The sequence below is a fragment of the Folsomia candida genome, unplaced genomic scaffold (genome assembly GCF_002217175.1).
Source record: "Folsomia candida strain VU population unplaced genomic scaffold, ASM221717v1 Fcan01_Sc001, whole genome shotgun sequence".
In the NCBI taxonomy this organism is placed as follows: domain Eukaryota; kingdom Metazoa; phylum Arthropoda; class Collembola; order Entomobryomorpha; family Isotomidae; genus Folsomia; species Folsomia candida.
The window spans coordinates 13475288-13493837 of NW_019091193.1; the positions used below are offsets into that span (position 1 = coordinate 13475288).

The 18550-nt window shown below is 39.5% G+C and overlaps 2 protein-coding genes across 8 annotated transcripts; one reads left to right on the plus strand and one right to left on the minus strand.

The window, feature by feature from the left end:
• Positions 1-835: 835 nt before the first annotated feature.
• LOC110855423 lies at positions 836-1910 on the plus strand. Its single transcript, XM_035846627.1, has 4 exons — positions 836-1140; positions 1219-1257; positions 1317-1454; positions 1530-1910. The coding sequence occupies exons 1-4, from the start codon at positions 1086-1088 to the stop codon at positions 1634-1636; spliced, it is 339 nt and encodes a 112-aa protein (XP_035702520.1). The 5' UTR covers positions 836-1085; the 3' UTR covers positions 1637-1910.
• Positions 1694-15950, minus strand: LOC110842719 (homeotic protein spalt-major). 7 transcript variants are annotated; one of them, XM_035846621.1, is made up of 23 exons: positions 15145-15949; positions 10311-10349; positions 9975-10021; positions 9729-9878; positions 8898-9617; positions 8117-8297; positions 7932-8027; positions 7285-7820; positions 6239-6566; positions 6110-6165; positions 6006-6027; positions 5895-5958; positions 5795-5811; positions 5635-5716; positions 5506-5552; positions 5196-5404; positions 4195-4552; positions 3964-4084; positions 3805-3877; positions 3501-3747; positions 2878-3050; positions 2542-2811; positions 1694-2457 (listed from the first exon to the last, which is right to left on the minus strand). In XM_035846621.1, exons 1-23 carry the CDS (start codon positions 15269-15271, stop codon positions 2251-2253), a joined length of 4170 nt encoding a protein of 1389 aa, XP_035702514.1. In that variant the 5' UTR covers positions 15272-15949; the 3' UTR covers positions 1694-2250. The 7 variants fall into 7 exon arrangements, with proteins under 7 accessions (XP_035702514.1, XP_035702510.1, XP_035702513.1 ...); XM_035846617.1 differs by having other exon boundaries at positions 5895-5928; positions 7285-7859; XM_035846620.1 differs by having other exon boundaries at positions 3964-4051; positions 7285-7859.
• Positions 15951-18550: the final 2600 nt, after the last annotated feature.

Below are 18550 nucleotides of genomic sequence, written 5' to 3' on the forward strand. Positions count from 1 at the left end.
ATGGTGCGAAATAATTGGAGGAATCGATGTATTCTGCACCAAGGATTATGATTAACTGAAAGTTCTAGTTAGCCTTAGTTGACATATCTTAACCTCGAAATCGTGTCAAAATTTAGTCCTAATTTTAACCATTTCGGCTGCACCATTGGTGCAATGTTATACTAAATTTCTTTATTTCCCGTTTATTTTGTACCATTGGTGCAAAATTATATAAAAATTATGCATCTATTTTATCCGCTTATTTTGCACCTATGATGCAAAATTAAGTGCAACTAATTATTCCAGGGTGAGCTACTTCTAACGTTACTACGGTTTATTTAAAATTGCAAAACTTTGTAACGTTGCATTCAATTGGACATTTACAAAATTAATCCTATAATAAACACAAAATTTTTCGCAAAATCAAGGTCGCGTGACCTTGATTTTGCCCAAAGTTGCCTTATCTTTTCCCAAAAATTGTGTCCGGGAATTTTCCAAACGTTGCTTCATTAGATACACCTATATGGGTAGTTTATGACGTATAGATCGTTGGCTGCTACTTTTTCGATTTAAAAATTTCCCAGCCATTTTTAATTGTCGAAATTGTCGTTTTGGCCAAAAATTTCGTTTCTTCGCCACGTTTTATTTTTTCCCGTGGAATTGATAGGAGCTATGGGCATGTATAATAGCTTTTTTAACCAGCATTAAATTCTCTAAAAAGTGGGTGTGGTTTTGGTGGGAATTTGAGACTTTTTTGAAATATCATAAAAACCCCCAGACACCTTCCAAAAACCACAATAACCCATATTTTTCTGCTCCCCCACCCACATGGGTCCATTTTAGACCTTAAAATAATTGATTCATTTTTTCCCAAAAAAAACTCACTGTGCGAGAAGAAGCACATTCATATCAGTATATTTACGAAATCTGCAATATCTGAATGAATACATAAGATTTGCGTGCTCGATCGCCCCCTTTGTTGTGCTGCTCCAGGGATTCTCTTTGCGTGAGATTTTAAAAGGATCATCAGTGTGTTTGCTTTCTCTTTAAAAAATCTTTGTTGAAAATTGTAAACAAGAAATTAAGTTGAATTAAAATCAACAAGAATGGAGAATGTCTACGAAAACGTCAAAAAGGAGCTGAAACCCCAAGCAGTAAAAGGTAATTAAATTTATGTCTTAAAGTTATTAAAGGAATAGCGAAATTGCTATTCAACTTAATTTAAATGTTATTTTACAGATGCATTGGAATTGATGTGGAGCCGAATAAATGAGCCAGGTAAATATTTTATTCTGAGTCCATAACTGAACAATTGAGATAATCAATTGATTTATTAGATAATTTGGATAAAATAAATGGAGCAAAAGAGGAAGCAGGCAACGATATGATTGAGGTCATGAAATTGGTATTTCCACTCGTTGTGGACATTCAAGTAGAAGCTGTGGGTAAATTTGGATTTCCAAGGAATAAGGATGGTAAATTACAGCATAAATCTTAATTTACGCTGCTTTAATTCGACGATTAGCCAAAAATGAATCATATATTTCCAGGTTTGAGAGATTTCCTAGTCCGAGCCAATGAATTACTTGAAAATGATAAAGACATTTCCGAAATGTTAATTCGCATTCGATCCATTTATCTTCCGTCATATGCATAGTTAACCGTTTAATGATTTTTTTGTAATGCTTTTTTGTAAATAACAATAAACACGCAATTACTTGTTGTAATAGTTAAAAACACGATTTTTTTATTTCATTAAGCTGATGAAAAGGACAAAGCTTTTTTGTATTTTTTGTGTAGTATGAAATCCACTCAGAAAATCGGAAGTATATGTTTTTATAAAAATAATAAAATCTCCTTGTTTTATACTTCCGGTTTTGAGATACATTTGTGTGTAGAGGTAAAAAAGGAGTATTTTTTGGAATGGAAAATTTTGTAATTGGTTTTGTGTGTGTGTGGAAGGGAAATCAATAAATTAATAGTAAAAAAAAGAGGAGGAATACATTTTTTGTCTGGTTTTTGTTATCACAGAAAACTCCCGTTATACTATTAGCCCCTCCCCCGCAAAGTTGTTGTTTAGTGGTGGCGGACGAGAGGGGGTAATATTTTCGTATTCTGCTCCTCTTTTTTGGTATAAATTAAGGTAACAAATAAATACTTGTTCATCGGGATGAAATGAAACGTTCGTATACAATGAAAAAGGTTGTTCAGTTAGGGACTTGCATTTTTTATATATGTTAAAGAACGACTAGGTTAATACACGATATGTCTCTACGCTTCCTCCTCCTCCTCCTCCTCCTTTATACAAACCCGTCCGTCGTCGTTACCCCCACTGCCACCTCCGACGATGGTCTCCACTTCCGCTTCACCGCTGCTGCTGCCAAGAACCTTTTTGCTTTTTATGTCTCCATTCTCTTTGGATGACTCTTCATCCTCATCTAAATGACTGTCTTCCTCATCAGGGGATTCCTTGGAGGACTGTGCATAGGAAAATAGTAAGTCGGGTTAGACAAGTGCTGATCCATGTAATACGACGACCATGCAGCTCTCACTACTACTGACCTTAAGAGATCCGTTCTGTAGGAAGATATTTTGTTGAGCGTTGGTGTTGCTGAATGGAAAGAATAGTTCTGCTGGACGGTGAGGGAGATGGAGATCTGACTTGATTGTCGTGTTCATCCCGAGCATTGGATGATGTGATAGCTGTTGATGGTGGGGGTGGGGGTGGTGGGGATGATGTGGGTGAGGCAGAAACACTGTCATCGGATCTAGGGACATTCTTCGTCCTCGACGGGATGCTCCATTCCATTGGTTGTGTGTCCCCAGATGGACCTACAACAAGGATGTATCAGAAATAAGGCGAGTTTATAGTTAATAAAATATTCCTCCTCCTCCCACCTTGAGGTTCCCTTTCGTGGTAAATTTTTTCCCACAAACGTTGCAAATGAATGGTCTTTCACCACTGTGAACTCTGTGATGAATGGACAACGCGCTTGACGATGAGAAATTTTTTGTACAGACTTTACATAAGTGTTTATCTTCGCTATTTGATGAGGATGATGATGGCAAACCTAATAATACACACAGAAAAAAAGTATATTATTCTCTTGGTCATTCTACAGTTTCACCCCTTTCTACTACACACAAGATAACAGGTGGACGCTTGCAAAAAAAGGGTAAGAATACTTGACAAGTTTTTTTAAAATAAAATACAAATTTACAGACAAAAAACGCTTTCACAAAATTCTAGTGCATTATTGCTATAGGTTTGCTATTATCATCTCTTTTTTTAAACTATGCAGGGAAATTGTGCCCTCCCCGAAAAAAACTAGCATAACTAAAAAAACAAGTGAGGGGACGTTCGTAAACTTCATAACGCAAATTTTTGGTTTTCTGGACACGCACCCACCCCCCTTTAACATGTGTCACATAGGCACGATATCATTGGGCCCTGACCCCCACCCACCCCTCTTTGCGTTACGAAGTTTACGAACGGCCCCTGATGAAGGAGAATGATTTACCTTCATGAATTTTTTTGGTGGGTTGTGGAGGCGACACTGGTGATGCTGGTCGCTTATTATTGATACAATTATGATGGTGATGATTGTTGTTGTGGCTATGTTGACTTTTGGGCGATTCAGGAGGTGATTTATTGGAATCATCGCTTTGTCCCAATCCATTTTGTTTGTTCGACTCGAAAGATGAGTTTGAGGAAGCAGGGATATCTCGGACGGTCTTGTGGGTAAGCATGTGTTGTTTAGCATTTCCCTGATAAAGGGTATTTTAAGCAAACGCCATTCTAATAAATTGATTTGAATCTCCTACCTTAGTTAGACCTACCTTTGTCGAAAAACCGCGGGAACACAAGGAACATTTAAATGGCCGTTCTTTGGTATGACTAGATTGTTTGCGAAAAAAATTAGATTTTGAAATGATTAAATGCGATTAAATGAGATTTTTGAATGATCGCGCAGTTATAAATACCTTCTGTAATGAATTTCTAAAGCGGAGTTACACGCAAAAGTCTTCAAACAGATTTGACATGTAGTGTTTCCACGAGCTTGTTGTGCTGCTGCTGTCCACAGAAAAGATTCGCTTTCAGAAACTATATATCGTGGCAGACGGGGTAAAAATTCATTAACAAATTCACCAATAAAAAATTTGCTCAGAAATTTCAATTCCGGAAACAAGTGTAAAAAATATAGAGAAAATTACGTCTTGGTGGAGGAACCAGAGGTGAGAATGAAGATAGGTTTGCCAATGCAGCAACAGCATTCGCCGTGGTGGTTGGTGTCAGAAGAGATGCAGGGAATCCAAGAGGTGGGGGTGGCAAGTGATGAAAAGGGTTGAATATTTGTGATGATGATGACGATCTCGGTGGTGTTAGGTCAAGTGCAATACTGGATTGTGGTGGCAGGAGTGGTGGGGGCGGTGGTGGGGCTTGAGGAGAAACGCCACGTGAAGAGCATGACGAATCATTATCCTCAGTGATGTTTTGATTACTGTTTAACTTTGGTGACGAGAAATTGGTAGCAGCAAAATTAGATGCTGCCGTCGTTGTGATTGTTCGCACCTGTAATTGAGAGGTTTTTTGGTTTAGGGGTATAGAAAGCAGTCAATAATGATACATAATTCATTTTTCGGACGTTATCTCACTCCGAATATCGCAGGTGTGGCCTTTCTTAATACAATGTGTAACTCGCATAAAACTATATATGTAGGAACCTATCTCACAAATTTTCAAGTCGACGTTTATGCATTGCGTATATATGCATAGCGAGGAGTACCGGAGCTGCTTTCTCCATGATAGAGTTATGCAAATGAGATAAAACATATTAAGTGGAGACGAAGGTGTCGAATTCTTCAAAGGGATATGTAACAGTGAGACTCATGTTGAACGTTGTTATTTTAGCTGTTTTGCTCCTTAATTTGACTAAAAATGTTTTTATTCGCTCTAAAAACTAATTAGTAACTAGAGAATCGCCTGCAAACTAATACGTAGGTATTTATGTGGATTCGTCGCACAAATTCTAAAGACAATTAACAAGACTTGTCTTTCTTAGCAAAAACTGAATGAAAATGTGCTTTGCGAGAAGATGTCAGAAATCAATAATCCAGAGTTAATAGAAATTTTAACCTATGCTTCGTTTGAAACTTTTTTAAACCATTTTTCAAAGTCTAGTAGCGGATGGGTGTTGTATTATAATTAAAATTACTTGATTTTCCAACGCTGCCAAGCTTGTAGTGGGTTTGATTTCCGAGTCAATCGATTCATTCGTCTCACTTGCGCTGTCATCATCATTCATCATCATTTCCTCCTCTGACATGCTGCTAAATGTGCCGAAAAGTGGATTTCCAAATGGAGGATAACTATCCTTAACCTCGGCTGCTCGTATTTGATCCGGTGTCAAATCGGTTGGCTCGCCTGTGTATTATTCCGTAGCTTATTAGCTTATTTATTCATTTCACTTGAAATGAGTACAATTTTAATTATTTCAGAAAACATGAAAATCGTATTTAATTGACCTGTGTGCAATCGAATATGTTGTTGCAAGACCAACGAATTGGTGAATCTATAATATAAAATAGACAAGTGTTAGAAAGCATGTCGTAAATAAGTAAACTTGATGACGTGATATGATATGTGATGCTCACCTCTTGTGACAAACGGGGCATTGATGAAGTACTCGAAGTGGTGGCTTTGCCCGATGCACGCCCATGTGAGTTTTCAAATTTCCTTTAATAAAATACAAAAAATGACCACCCATCGACCCTGTACACAGTTCAATAGATTATGCAGCATTATTGTGCGTACCTTTTGTGGTGAACGCCCTAAATACGGATGCATTCAATGAAATGATGAATTAGTATAAAGTGAAAAATAACATATTTTTCTTATCCATGAATAAGATTACCTTCCGCATATTTTGCACTTGAATGGCCGCTCCCCTATTTTCCATGAAGACCATGTCTCATAATCTAATGCTTAATTATAAAACTGCATAAACTTATGTTTAATTTACTACCTGTATGTGTCCGATAGTGCATCTGTTTTTAAGCATTTAACGAAATGATGAGTTAGTATAACGTGAAAAATGCCCTCGTAATAAGCAATGAATAAGATTGCTACCTGGAGAGCTGATTTGCATGATAAAGTTCTTCTACAGATTACGCACATGTTTGGGTCTGCATACAGTAGACGATTATTTCAAAAATATGTAAAAAAAATCAAGCCCGGCTACAAGTTAATATGACAAACCTGTCAATTTGTGTTCAATGTTATCGACTAATTGTTGCAATTTTGAAGTTTCCGACGCTTTGGTAACTTCAATGAGACTTTCCCAAGCATTATCATTTGATCCAGGTCTTGGTAACAAATTTGTGTAAATTGCTGGATCCTTTGCTGGATCAAACATCATTTTGTGTTGTTGCTGCTGCTGCTGTTGCTGCTGCTGTTGGTGTTGTAATTGTTGAATGTGATGATGATGTGAGTGAAATCGTATCATTGGTGTAGGTGAATTTTCTGATCTGTTTGTTGTTGTTGTGGGGGTGGACGCAGATGAAGATGACGGTCTGGACGGGCGAGCCTATAAACATGGGAATATTACATGCAATTACTAAGGAGGAGAACCTCACTATTAATAGTTGCCACCCACAAATCTCGGTGCCCTTTGGATATGTTGGAGCATCCCATGAGTGAACAACAACCCTGAAGAGGTTTGACGCCATGGCCACATTTGCGCCCGCCACACCCACTCAAAAGTGCCCAAAAATCGCTTTCACTCCAGTTTTCATTCATTTAAAACCACACCAAAAATCCAATTTTACTCCGATTTTGAAATTTCGTTCACCATTAGACTCCCAGTTGTTCTCTTATATCCAACATCAAACTCAACTTCTTGAAATTTTTAATACATTTAAAATTTAAAATTGAATGAGCATTGTTGTCGTATTCAACAACGCAAATTACGCCTGCGTAATAAGCATCAAACAAGTTGAGTTTGATGTTGGATATAAGAAAGTAACTATCTGGGAGTATAATGGTGAAAGAAATTTCAAATCGGAGTAAAATTGGATTTTTGGTGTGGTTTTAAATGAATGAAAACTGGAGTGAAAGCGATTTTTCGGGCTCAAATGTGGCCATGGCATTAAACCACTTCAGGGTTCTTGTTCACTCATGGGATGCTCCAACATATACATATCCAAATGGCATCGATATCTGTGGGTAGCAACTAGTAAGGTTCTCCTCCTAAATGCGACAGCATATCCGATAGTATCAAGTAGTATTTCATATGATGCACTGACCACCAATGGCAAAGGATACATGAGGGGCAAGCTTTTACTGGATAAATTTTCTGGTTGTTCTTCCTCGTCATAATTTTCGGGCTCATCTTCATCGTCGCCGTGAGTACTGATATTTTCATCCTTTGATTCCTGCTCATCTCTGATTCGCTCCTCCTCTTCTTCTTGTTTTGGAGAATTTATCTCGTCATTTTCACCATTTTCATTGTCCCCTTTGTCCTCCTCTTCCTCCTCCTCGCGACCATCGTCTTCGTCACCGTTATCAATTTCCTCTTCTTCCTCTTTTTTAATAACAGTGCTGCTCTTTGGTTTGGTAAGATCCTGAGGAGAAAGCGGCGCATCTTTGTTGTTGCTCCCATTGAAGAACGGGAGGGATGGTGGTTTGACATCGAAGCGAAATAATGACCCAAAGAAAGGTGCATGATGATGCATGAATGGATTTGGTGGTGGCGGTTGATGTGACGGAGTGTGTTGTGGCGAATGCTCTGGTGTTGTAGGATTGGATGAGTTATTTTGTAAAAGCGGTGGGTGAAAGTGATCTAAATGTTCGGGAATTGGTTGACTATTCATTTTTATTCCTGCCAAATTCATTAAATTCAAATGGGTGATAAAAATTTCTAGTTTTATGTTTCAAACCCAATTTCTCTTACCTGGGAATTTTGATGTGTGTCTTTGAAAATGTACTTTTAAATTGCCTTTGGTTGTAAACCTGCTCCCGCAAACGTTGCATTTGAAGGGACGTTCACCTATTTATGCCAAAATTTGTATGACAACGCTACTTGATAAGCTATACTAACTAATTGACAAAAATGACGTCAAAAATGCGTCAAATTACCCGTGTGACTTCGGATATGGATCTGTAGGGCAGAATCACTACCAAAAACCTTTCCACAGTACCTACATCTATGTTTAAAGAAAGGTTCGCGACCTTTTTCATAAGGACCGAGTTTTTTGCCGGAACAATTATCAGCAGCGAGAGAGGAAGCTAAGAGTCCTTGTGATGCAGAATCCAAAACCTTTAAACAAAATGCGTTTTGCGACATATTAAAAGAGGACAGTTTCATCAATATTGTGACATATTTTCGAGTGCCCATTTTTATTATGCTCTTGATATAAATGTAAATGAACTGGAAGAGTCTTTTTTTGCTAGAAATAGAAATCAGAATGAGAGAGAGAGATGAGATGAGGAGATCATGTCACATTTGGGGTAATGTAATAAAAAGCTGGGAGAAAGAGAGAGTCACACAGCGTTTATACTGTTGTGTGTGATGGTGATATGATGGTGTGGTTCTGTGATTGCTCATCTCTTGCTCAAATACCCCCGAGTCACATCATATGCCACTCATCCCGAGACAATTTCTATTCTGCGCTCTTATTTTTGGGCCCCCTTCTTCCTTCCTCAGTCAGTCCGGCTAATATCCCAACAGACTGATTGACCCCAAACAAAGACGACGCTTCTCTCTCTTTCTCGACGGGATTGAATTTGGAGACTAATTTCTCTTGTCCATTTTGGTCAGCGAGTATGAGAGAAAGTGATAAGAAGACAAAAGGACCAATAAGCGTTGGAAAAATAGATGAGACGGCGAGGGACTAGAAAAGTTTGAGCGAAACGTTACCTCTTCAGTTCTTCGTTGTAGCATTGCGAGTGTATTAGGAACATCAGTCTGTGTGAGATGATTATTGTTGATTTGATGAGATTGCAAACCGGGGGATAGGGGCCGATTTGGATCCTGGTTTGGACAGTTAAGAAGGGTAGCAAAAGCTGGGCTCAATCCACAACCACCACTGCTGCCACCACCACCACCACCATCGGAATTATTATTATTATGCTTGAGACCGTTGTTGTTATTCGCCGTCGTTGTCGTCGTCGTCGTCGTTGTGGAATTAGACTTTGTCCTCCCTTCTTCCTCTTCATCTATTATTTCATCTTCAGTTATAACATTATTTTCTTTACTTCGGGGCTTCTTGTTGCTTCTGCCACTCTTGGTGCTCTGACTCTGTTGCGGATGCTGGGAACGAGGATGGTGATGATGATGATGTTGCTGGTGATGATTCTCTACATTTTCCGGTTTTCCTTGCGGTCCACCCGACCCTGGTAGTGAGGAGGATGTTGGCGGTGGTGGTGGAGGTGGTGGAGGAGAACTCAAAGAAAGTTCATCTTCATCCGAATTACTGTTGGAAACATGTAATTGATGTTGAAGTTGCTGAATTAATTGCAATTGGAGCAGTTGTTGCTGCTGTAATGTGAATAAAGTGGATTGCAATACTGCCAAATCTTGTGCATTCTCTCCATTGTTATTCGCAAGTGCATTCGCTGCCAGTTGAGCTACCGCTACCTATCAAACAACAACAACCACACGTATATGTAACAAGCGATATATGTGTACAGATCCATTGAATCTTCTGGAAATGCATTCTCTGGAAATGAAAAAGGTTATTGCTCTTACTTTTGTATTTTGTAAAGCTTCCAAAGTCACACTCGGACTTACAGCTGGCCACTGTAAATTCGACAACATATTTTGAATGACTAATGTTTTTTCGTCGTTTTCGCGTTTCATTAGTTCATCGTCGTCATCTTCGTCTTCATCCTCCGACTCCTGTCATATAACAAAATCCAAGCAGAGCATAAGTTATACACATCGTCTCACTTGGTACACACATAATTGGTTCATTTTTATCATTTTTTCTGTCACCTTTTCTTTGGACTCATTGTTATTTGCATCCTCCTTGTCAGTCAAAACTGTGTTGGAACAAAACAAGAGATTAAAGTCTCATAACAGATAAAGACATTACATTATTTTGCAAAAACGCCACACACGACGTAGCACACGCTGTACATGTGTAATACACTTTATACATTGCTCGTGTGTGCATATGTGCACTTTCTGTATGGGATAAAGTGCAGAAAACTCAACTCTGGTGTTGATAATAGATTTTGGTGGTGCTCATAATGGCGAGGAATATGTATCATTGGAATCGTATGAAAAAGATGGCAAAGAGAGAAAAGAGTGAGCAAAATGATAACGAACCTTGGTTGTGATCCGTGTCTTTATTATTAACGCCGCTGCCTGTGTAATTAAGAAGAAAGGATATGAGATCCGGGGTAATAATCTAAAAATAGTAAATTTAGGAGCGACAGAGGAGTAGATTTGATAATAATTCTGAAGAAACGAAAGAAAATGCTTCTTTTATCAAATCATCCCAGAATGTAGTAAATTTTATTTTTAGAACAAACAAAAAAGACATTCTACACAGAGAGAGAGAGACAAATAAACATTCTTTGTTCTTTTAAATTATTATGATCTACATAGCACAAACTGCTACCCAGAGGAGGAATATATGCGCCTTGGCATCATCATATCTCTCTCTCTCTTCCTTCCTCTCCACCAAGCAACATTCCCTCGTGCGATGGAACTGATTCAGTTATTTTTGTCATAATAATAACTTAAACTTTTGTCTCCCCACGACTGCATCCCAAAAATAAAATCGGAATTTTTAACCCAAAAAAGCATCTCTCCCTCTTCTTCCCCTGTCTTTCTTTCCTCTTTGCTTCCTTCCTTCCGCATTTCTTTTTGTCTCCCTTCTTATAATATTCCGCACGCATCTGTTCATCGCATATGATTGATTTGTCGTTTGTTCGAAATTTTCAGCTGGTTCCAAAATATCAAAAATTATCATCCCTCTTTCTCTCTCTCTCGTTTAGTCTGCATAGCTGGCTACTCATTTTTCGGCTCTTTAATTATTTTCCTTTTCGGATTTTGTGAAGAAGACGACGACGGAGGAAGCGTGTGTGTGTCGGTGTCGGAGAGTGAAGAAGAAGAAGGCGAGATGGTTTTGTTATAATAACACAAGAGGCTTTATTACAGAAGCGAAGAGAATAATAGTGTTATTTTACACGGGAGAAGCAATCCCAGGATTTTCCGATACACCACCACCGACGACGTCAACGACTACGACGACGAGGACGACGAAGAAGAAGAAGAGAGAAAAGAGAGAATTTTATTAGACTTGGCTCATTGCCTGATGATTCTGTTTATTTTTCTTGTTACTGAAAAATGATTTTTGATTATTGAAGAGCATCCATGCCACCACCACCCACTGGATATTATGGAATGAATAAGGGAGGTGGTGGTGGTGGTGGTACTTTTATGATTATTATTGTAACAGATGTTGACCCCACGAAGCAGTAGGAGCGGAGAGAGTGCAGCCGGAGAAGGCCCGGCACCTGCTTCAGGATGACCAATGGTCAGCTAGTTGTCTGTCATTGGACCCAAAAGAGTCATTACTACTTGGCTGTCCCCCTTGCTGCCAGAACATTAATGAATATTGTGAGAGTTTGTCCCTACTACGACACGACACGATTTTATTACTCTCTCTGCCGACCCTCGTTTTCAGATTTACTTCCATAAATTTTTATTATGGACACACGGGATCGATATCCCTTCACAAAGATCATCCCTATAAATCAATACGTTGAAAACAAGAACGCTTGACCATTCTGCCCTCTCTCTCGCTCCTGCCACTCCATTCCCCCACCACCACCAACGCCAACTACTTCCTCCTACTCCTCGGACTGCTGCTGCTGCTGGCAATATGTATCAAAAATTGCCCATCATTTGTCCACTTTCTCATCCACTTCAGACTCTGGATGATTTATTTCCCCCCGTATATAATACTTTAATCTTCATTGATTTTCCAAAATCTGCCACATCCAACACCAAATACGATGCTCTTTTCATGACAGAATTACAACTCTAATAATAATCTCACTCTCCTCTCTCTCTCTGACTAAATGCATGCGCTCGTTTAACTACATATTTCTGCTCCTACGTATAATTATTCTTTGCAAGCCTGCAGTTGACGGGGAATATGTATGTGCACAATAATGGTGGTGGCAGCAGCAGCAGCAGCAACAACGAAGAAGAAGTAATTATGTCTTCATTTCTACCAAATCTGTCCAAAAATAACTTAAAATTCTTTTCTCTCTTTCTTCCCCCTTTTTCCTTGTTATTGTCTGCAATAAAAATTGCTCAAAAGTCTTGTTTCCCATCCTTCCTCTTCTTCTTCTTCTGTCCTCCTCTCGTCCTCGTCGTTTTGGTCGTCGTGAGATGCTTTTGCTTTTGTTTGCTCCTCTCTTACTCTTTTTGCCTTTAAAATGATCACTTATTTTTAGAATTTACTACGACCAAAATCCTGCACAGCCACCACCTCCTCGAGCTCTCCTCAATCTCCTCATTCTGCGTAATATAATTATTCTTGACAAAATGTGAGGAGGATCTCATATCAGGAAAAGTGCGGAAATATTTTTCAGCAACTCGAGTATAAAACTCAATAAGCCATCCAACCAATAAAATATCAGACAAGTATTGATTTGAGAGAAGGAAACCTTTTAAGGTGATTACGAGAGAGCCAAAAAAAGTTGCCCAAGAATGATCATCATAAATTCATACAAGACATGAACATATTGAAAGATCCATGCGGCATGTCGACCCCACCAATACCACCACCAAATACACACATATATACCCACCATCACACGACTGGTGGCGGAGATCCACTGGGGATTTTTTATGGGCATCTCCCGGCTATAAATGATTAATCGGGTTTTGTGGAAATCTCCCCTGCTCTCCATCAATCTATCCGTCCGGCCAGTCCAGAGGTCATCATGTCAAAATCGACCTCAACACATATTTTTTGTCACCACCGACTCATAAGTCAAAAGAAAAGACTCCTCGACAAGGAGAGAGAGAGAGAGACCATGGTGCAGCCAACAAATTACACGGTCCGCGAAATCTCCTCTCTCCTTTTAACGACATCATAATTGGAGGAAGTTGTTAAAGAGAAAATTGAGACGTTAAAAATAAAAAGCCCTGTGTGTGCACCCAATTTCGTGACAGTTGATAATCTCTCCTCATGGCTTTAATAATAATAATACTAATAATAATATGGGGAGAATGGGCTCTCAAAATTTTATTTGTATTTTTACTCTGCTAAAAAATACGGTTGGTTAGCCATGTCGTCGTTTTGTGATCCGTCGTCGTCGGCAATAATAATGATGAAGAAGAGAAGACGAGAATTTTACAAATATTAACAAATGTCCGACTAAATCCAAATCACGCTCTCCACTGGATTTTGACAAAGTGTGTCTGTTCAAGTGAGAGAGGACACAAAATCTTTTTTTCCGAGGGATAAAGACGCTCCATGTAGGCAACAAAGGAAGGATTAAATGACAGATGTGTTTAGCTTTTTTTAGCCATGTCGCAGGACGGTATAAAACGTGTGAGATTAATAAAATGAAAATGTTGTTATTACACAAGTTATTGGGTGGTGGTGGTTGTCAGTGGTGGTGGTTAAATAATATTTTTTGAAGAGAGGAGGAGTTGTTTAGCAGGGGGATATCCAAAAAGTTGGTCCAATCCTATGCACAAATCCGACACGAGACTCCACCACCCAATAACCAAGCCATCCTACTCTATAACTCATCATTTGATAACTCATCCCTCTCTCTCTCTCGTCTCATCATAATCATCATCTCTCCCTTTCATCGTGTCTCCTTCTTCCCCGTCTTCGTCTCTAATATCTTCTCACCACTCTCGTTATTATTAATCAGCAACTCCTACTACAACCCACTCCATGGAATTGCTAAGACAAACCCGTCCTCATAAATTTGTCACTTTTTCTATGAAACCGGTTGATAGCGAGCGACCTTCGTTTGATATAAAATGTGTATAAAATATATATCTCGTTATAATAATATTCTTTTATTATGTCACTCATCAACATCATCATTTTCTATAAAATTAATTACACCATTTTCTTCTCTGATTATGAGGACTGGACATATTTTGAAACCTGTTTTTGTAGATGTTATCCACTTATCATTTTTATTATTGCGTTGATGGGGCGACTTTGGACGACACGACGGAATGCAATATTAGCAGTATGCACACATACATAATAAGTGAGCAAGTTGCTGGTGTCGGCCTCTTAAAAAAGTGCACTTGCTGTGCTTGCTGAGTTATAGAGAACGACGACGACGTCGACGACAACGACCACTACGACCACGACGACGAGTGACTGACTGTGGAGTTAAACTAACAAGTGTGTATGTACATACAGACACACGTACAAAGGAGTACACAGGAATAATATGTGTATTTGTACGTAGGGTTGAACTTGAATGGGCGAAATTATTATTAGGATTTTTCTCTGTGTGGATGGGGAGACGATGTTTTTGAGGGGAAAGCTAAAACCTAATTTGAGAGATGGAATTTTATATGAATACTTAATGTTGTGTGTGTGAGCTATGATGATGTTCTGTATCACTACCACCATTATTATTATTATCTCAATAAACAAACATCTGCCATAAATAAAAAAGAGAGTCAATTCGCTATTTCCGGTGTTTTTTTCTGATTTATAACTCAAATTATATACCTCGACTGCGAGGACTGACTGCATGCCCAGTGAGTATAGTTGGTTGTCAAAATACATTATTTCCGATTGTTATTATGTGGAGGAGGATAATTTTAAAACAAATGACAGGTTGTCATTGTGGGTCTGCGAAAATAATTCGTTTGTCGGAAGTGGACCATTGTGTGTCGTACATTCAATGAAATTATGTCTCTTCTGGACCCACTTTTGTCCACCCACCCACACAATTCTTAATTATTATCAGAGAGAGATTTGATGATGACAAACGGATGCAATTATGCCATTTGTTTGATAACTTTTTACGACAGGACATATTTTGGGGAAATATGACACATGCAGATTTGTCACTTTTTTGAGACCATGATGCTCAACATGATGACAGGTGAAATAATTTCAGACAAAAAAAAAGATAGTAATCAATTTGCTAACCTGTCTTCTTGGTCGCAAGTTCCCCACAACCACGCCCCCCAGCGAGGTCCCCCCCACCACTGCCCCCTTCGGTTTCTTCGTCATCATCCAAGAGGCGTGAGGGTCTGGCCTGTTTGCGCCGGGACATGGTTGACCAGGACGACGACTTGACACACACACACAGTTGGTGGCGACGATGATGCACCACTACGACGACGAGGGGACGACGTGTGGGATGACGACGAGGCAGATGACGAACCAGTAGGTCGAGGTAGAGAAGACTGGGACTGAACCGTAGAGCAAAGGCGTTCTTCTCCGGGTGAAATTTTGTGCCATGCTCATAATATCGAAAAAGTTATTAAATTGGGAGATGTTCTTCTTCTTGGTGTCCTTTCTCCTGCTCTACCACCACCACCACTGCTTGCTTATGTTATGGCGTGTGCTGCTGCCTACCACCACTTGCCACTGCCACTGGAACAACTTGGATCCGTATGGGGCGAGAGGACAGGAGTCCAAGGAAAAGTGGAAATTTTGCTATTGGTTCTGTCTCTTCACATTAATATGAAATATCCACCCACCACAGTGGCAGACGAGAGAAGGGGGCAACCCCCTCTATTTCCGCTGCTGCTGCTGCTTTCTCTCTCACCAACCTTTCTCGGAGGACGACCGAGTTATCACGACACGAGATCTAGGAATCTGGACAAGCAGTGGACAATATGAGTTTTGCTCACTCACTTTACACACAATATCTCGAGGAGCAGCAGACAACAAGAGTGGAGCGATCTGAGAAGTTTGTACGGTGGTGGCTTGTAGCCAACTGAAATATTACAGTGAGATTATTACACTCGCTGAGAGAGAGAGAGAGATGAGATGAGAACTTGCAGCACTCTCCCTCTTCTTACACGTTCATGTGTGTTTGTGGAGGAGAGATGAGAAAAAAGAGGCTTTATTGCACTGCAGGGATAGCAGCCACATAATAACAGCGAACGAGAGAGACGGATGGATGGATGGATGGACGGTGTTAAAAGTTATGATATAGCGATGACAAAACTGTCTCATCCCTTTTTGATCCACTAATTCATCCCCTCGCCTTTTTCCTCTTTTTATCTCCGTAATGGATGGACAAAGTCGAGGACAAAATAGGAATCACAAATGAGTGAACAAATAATAATCATAATAATCATAACAATAATCAAACAAAATTTTGTAACTTTGTTAACATCCGGCCAATTTTACACATTCACAAAAAAACGCTCTTCTCAATTTTGTTACACACAACAAAACTGTGTGCGATGTGTGAAGTGATGCGTAACTTTAGGTCCAAGAATGAAAATGTTGATGATGTTGCCGATATGATGATGATGAGATGTTTGATGTTGAGTGTAATCGAACGGAACACAATTCAATTCGTGCTTGAAATTTTGTATCCAAGTTATAATAAAAATTCTCACTTACTCATCATCAACAAAGTATGGCTGAGCATAAAAAGAGCATGACTAAAACATCCGATGATCCATCCTTAGTGATGATGATAATAGTGGTGGAGGTGGTGGTGGTACATCAGTAGCAAAGTAGTGCAAGATGAGATGGAAATTCTCTTTTATAATAATACATATATAACGTTTTGTTCTCTTTCGCAGCGAGTAGCAGGCCCTTTTATTATTGCCAAGAGAATATTGAAGACTGCTCCTGATTTGAAAGATGATCTGACGAGAAAGGTTGTTAATTAATGTTTTGACAGATATTTTGGATAATTAGAGAATCGGAGAGGCCGAGTGGATCGGATGAATTTTTGGGGATGTGGATAGAAAGAAAAATCAATAAAATACTTCTTTAACAACTAACTCGCTCTCTTTCTCTCTCTCTCTTGTGATTCTGTTGCGGATGCTGCTGCTGCTGGTCCATCGCCGATTTCTCTCAATTTCCAGATACGGACGAATGTACGTATACACCGAGAGAGAACAAACTAGCAATTGATAATCCCTTCCAACCAATCCAACCCTGCTGCTGCTGCCGATGCCCACATACGCGTATAAGATTCCTCTACTGAGTAAACGTGGATGGACAAAAGTCTTTCATTCTCTGATCAAATATTTATTTCCCCCGCAGAGAGAGATTCCGCTTGATATTCTTGTCATCAAATTGATATCTCTTCTCCGCTCTCTCCCTGTCCGCTCCTCCGCCGCTGTCCATCAAATATTCAGTGTGGATGGACAGACGACCAAACGACCCAACCAGTGACACATGCATAATAACACATTATCCAATTTTCATATTACTCCCCAGTACAAAAAGACTGATCAATAATCGCCTAATTGACCTTGAGCACTACACACAACACTACATCCATCCACGACTATGGACTGGCAGAGGGTCGCTCGTGGTGGAATATTGGAATCAGAGACGGCGAGCGAGCGAGGGGGGAGCGGAATGAGAAAACGAGGCTGCCGTCAGTTAATTGAGACCGAGACACTTGACAATACTGATTGATAATTAACCTAAAGTTCATTCCATTTCCCCTTTCGACATCGCCCTGTTATTATTTAAAAATTAAAATGAGTCAATGAATCACCCCGCACATAAATCATACCCGGCATATTACTCCATCATAAGCAAAATAGAGCGACTGGGCGAGAGAGTGAGTGAGTGAGAGGTCGCTTTTTATTATATTTTATGGGTCGCATAATATCCTCCTGTGTCTGTCGGGCAAGTCTTCTAAATGTGAACTGGTGAAACTTCCTCGTCCTCTCCAGAGACTGAATTGAATGTCCACTACGGTGTGGTTGTTCTTGAATGACGCGAGATCGGCTGGCTCCCCATTTTTTCTCTCTCTCTTTGTAAATAAATCTGTGCAAAAAAATAAATCCCCTCTGGTCCTCGGCCTAAAGCTTTTTGGGCATCAATCCCAGGAGCAATCAGAGAAAAAATACGGCCACACTACTCACCATATAATGTTGACCAGCGTATGTACAATGAAATCGTCTCCTCGTTCGTTTCATTCGCCTCTTCTTAAATCTCTTGAGAATGGAGAGAGTAAGTTGTAAGTGTATCATTTTTGTTGAATTTGGGGACAGCCGATAAATCAGTTGGCTGACTGGGGACATTGAGTGGACATTGGAAAAGACGAAAAAAGAGAATTCATGTAATATTTCCCCAGTGGTTCATATTGATCTCATAACTTACGTCTCTCTCTCTCTCCTCTCTTTCTCCCCCCACCACCACCACCACACACCATTCCTTTGAGTTAGTGATATGGGATATAATAATAATAAATAAAAAGCAGAGAAAAAACACATCAATCTCCCATTCTCTGCTCTATATTCCAATGTATTTATTATTGTGAAAAAGTATATCAGGCATTATCGAGAGCATGTCAAGAGCATGTCGTCGTCTCATCCATAAGCAAAAGGCGTCAAGCAAATGAAAA

Excerpts from the sequence above, each read along its gene's own strand:
- LOC110855423 (XM_035846627.1), top strand. The coding sequence starts at position 1,086 with ATGGAGAATGTCTACGAAAACGTCAAAAAGGAGCTGAAACCCCAAGCA. Across the intron at positions 1,141-1,218 it reads GAAACCCCAAGCAGTAAAAG|ATGCATTGGAATTGATGTGG; the intron begins GTAATTAAATTT and ends GTTATTTTACAG. Across the intron at positions 1,258-1,316 it reads GAGCCGAATAAATGAGCCAG|ATAATTTGGATAAAATAAAT; the intron begins GTAAATATTTTA and ends TTGATTTATTAG.
- LOC110842719 (XM_035846615.1), bottom strand. The coding sequence starts at position 15,271 with ATGTCCCGGCGCAAACAGGCCAGACCCTCACGCCTCTTGGATGATGAC. Across the intron at positions 9,618-9,728 it reads AAGCTTTACAAAATACAAAA|GTAGCGGTAGCTCAACTGGC; the intron begins GTAAGAGCAATA and ends GTTGTTTGATAG. Across the intron at positions 2,458-2,541 it reads TACAGAACGGATCTCTTAAG|TCCTCCAAGGAATCCCCTGA; the intron begins GTCAGTAGTAGT and ends TCCTATGCACAG.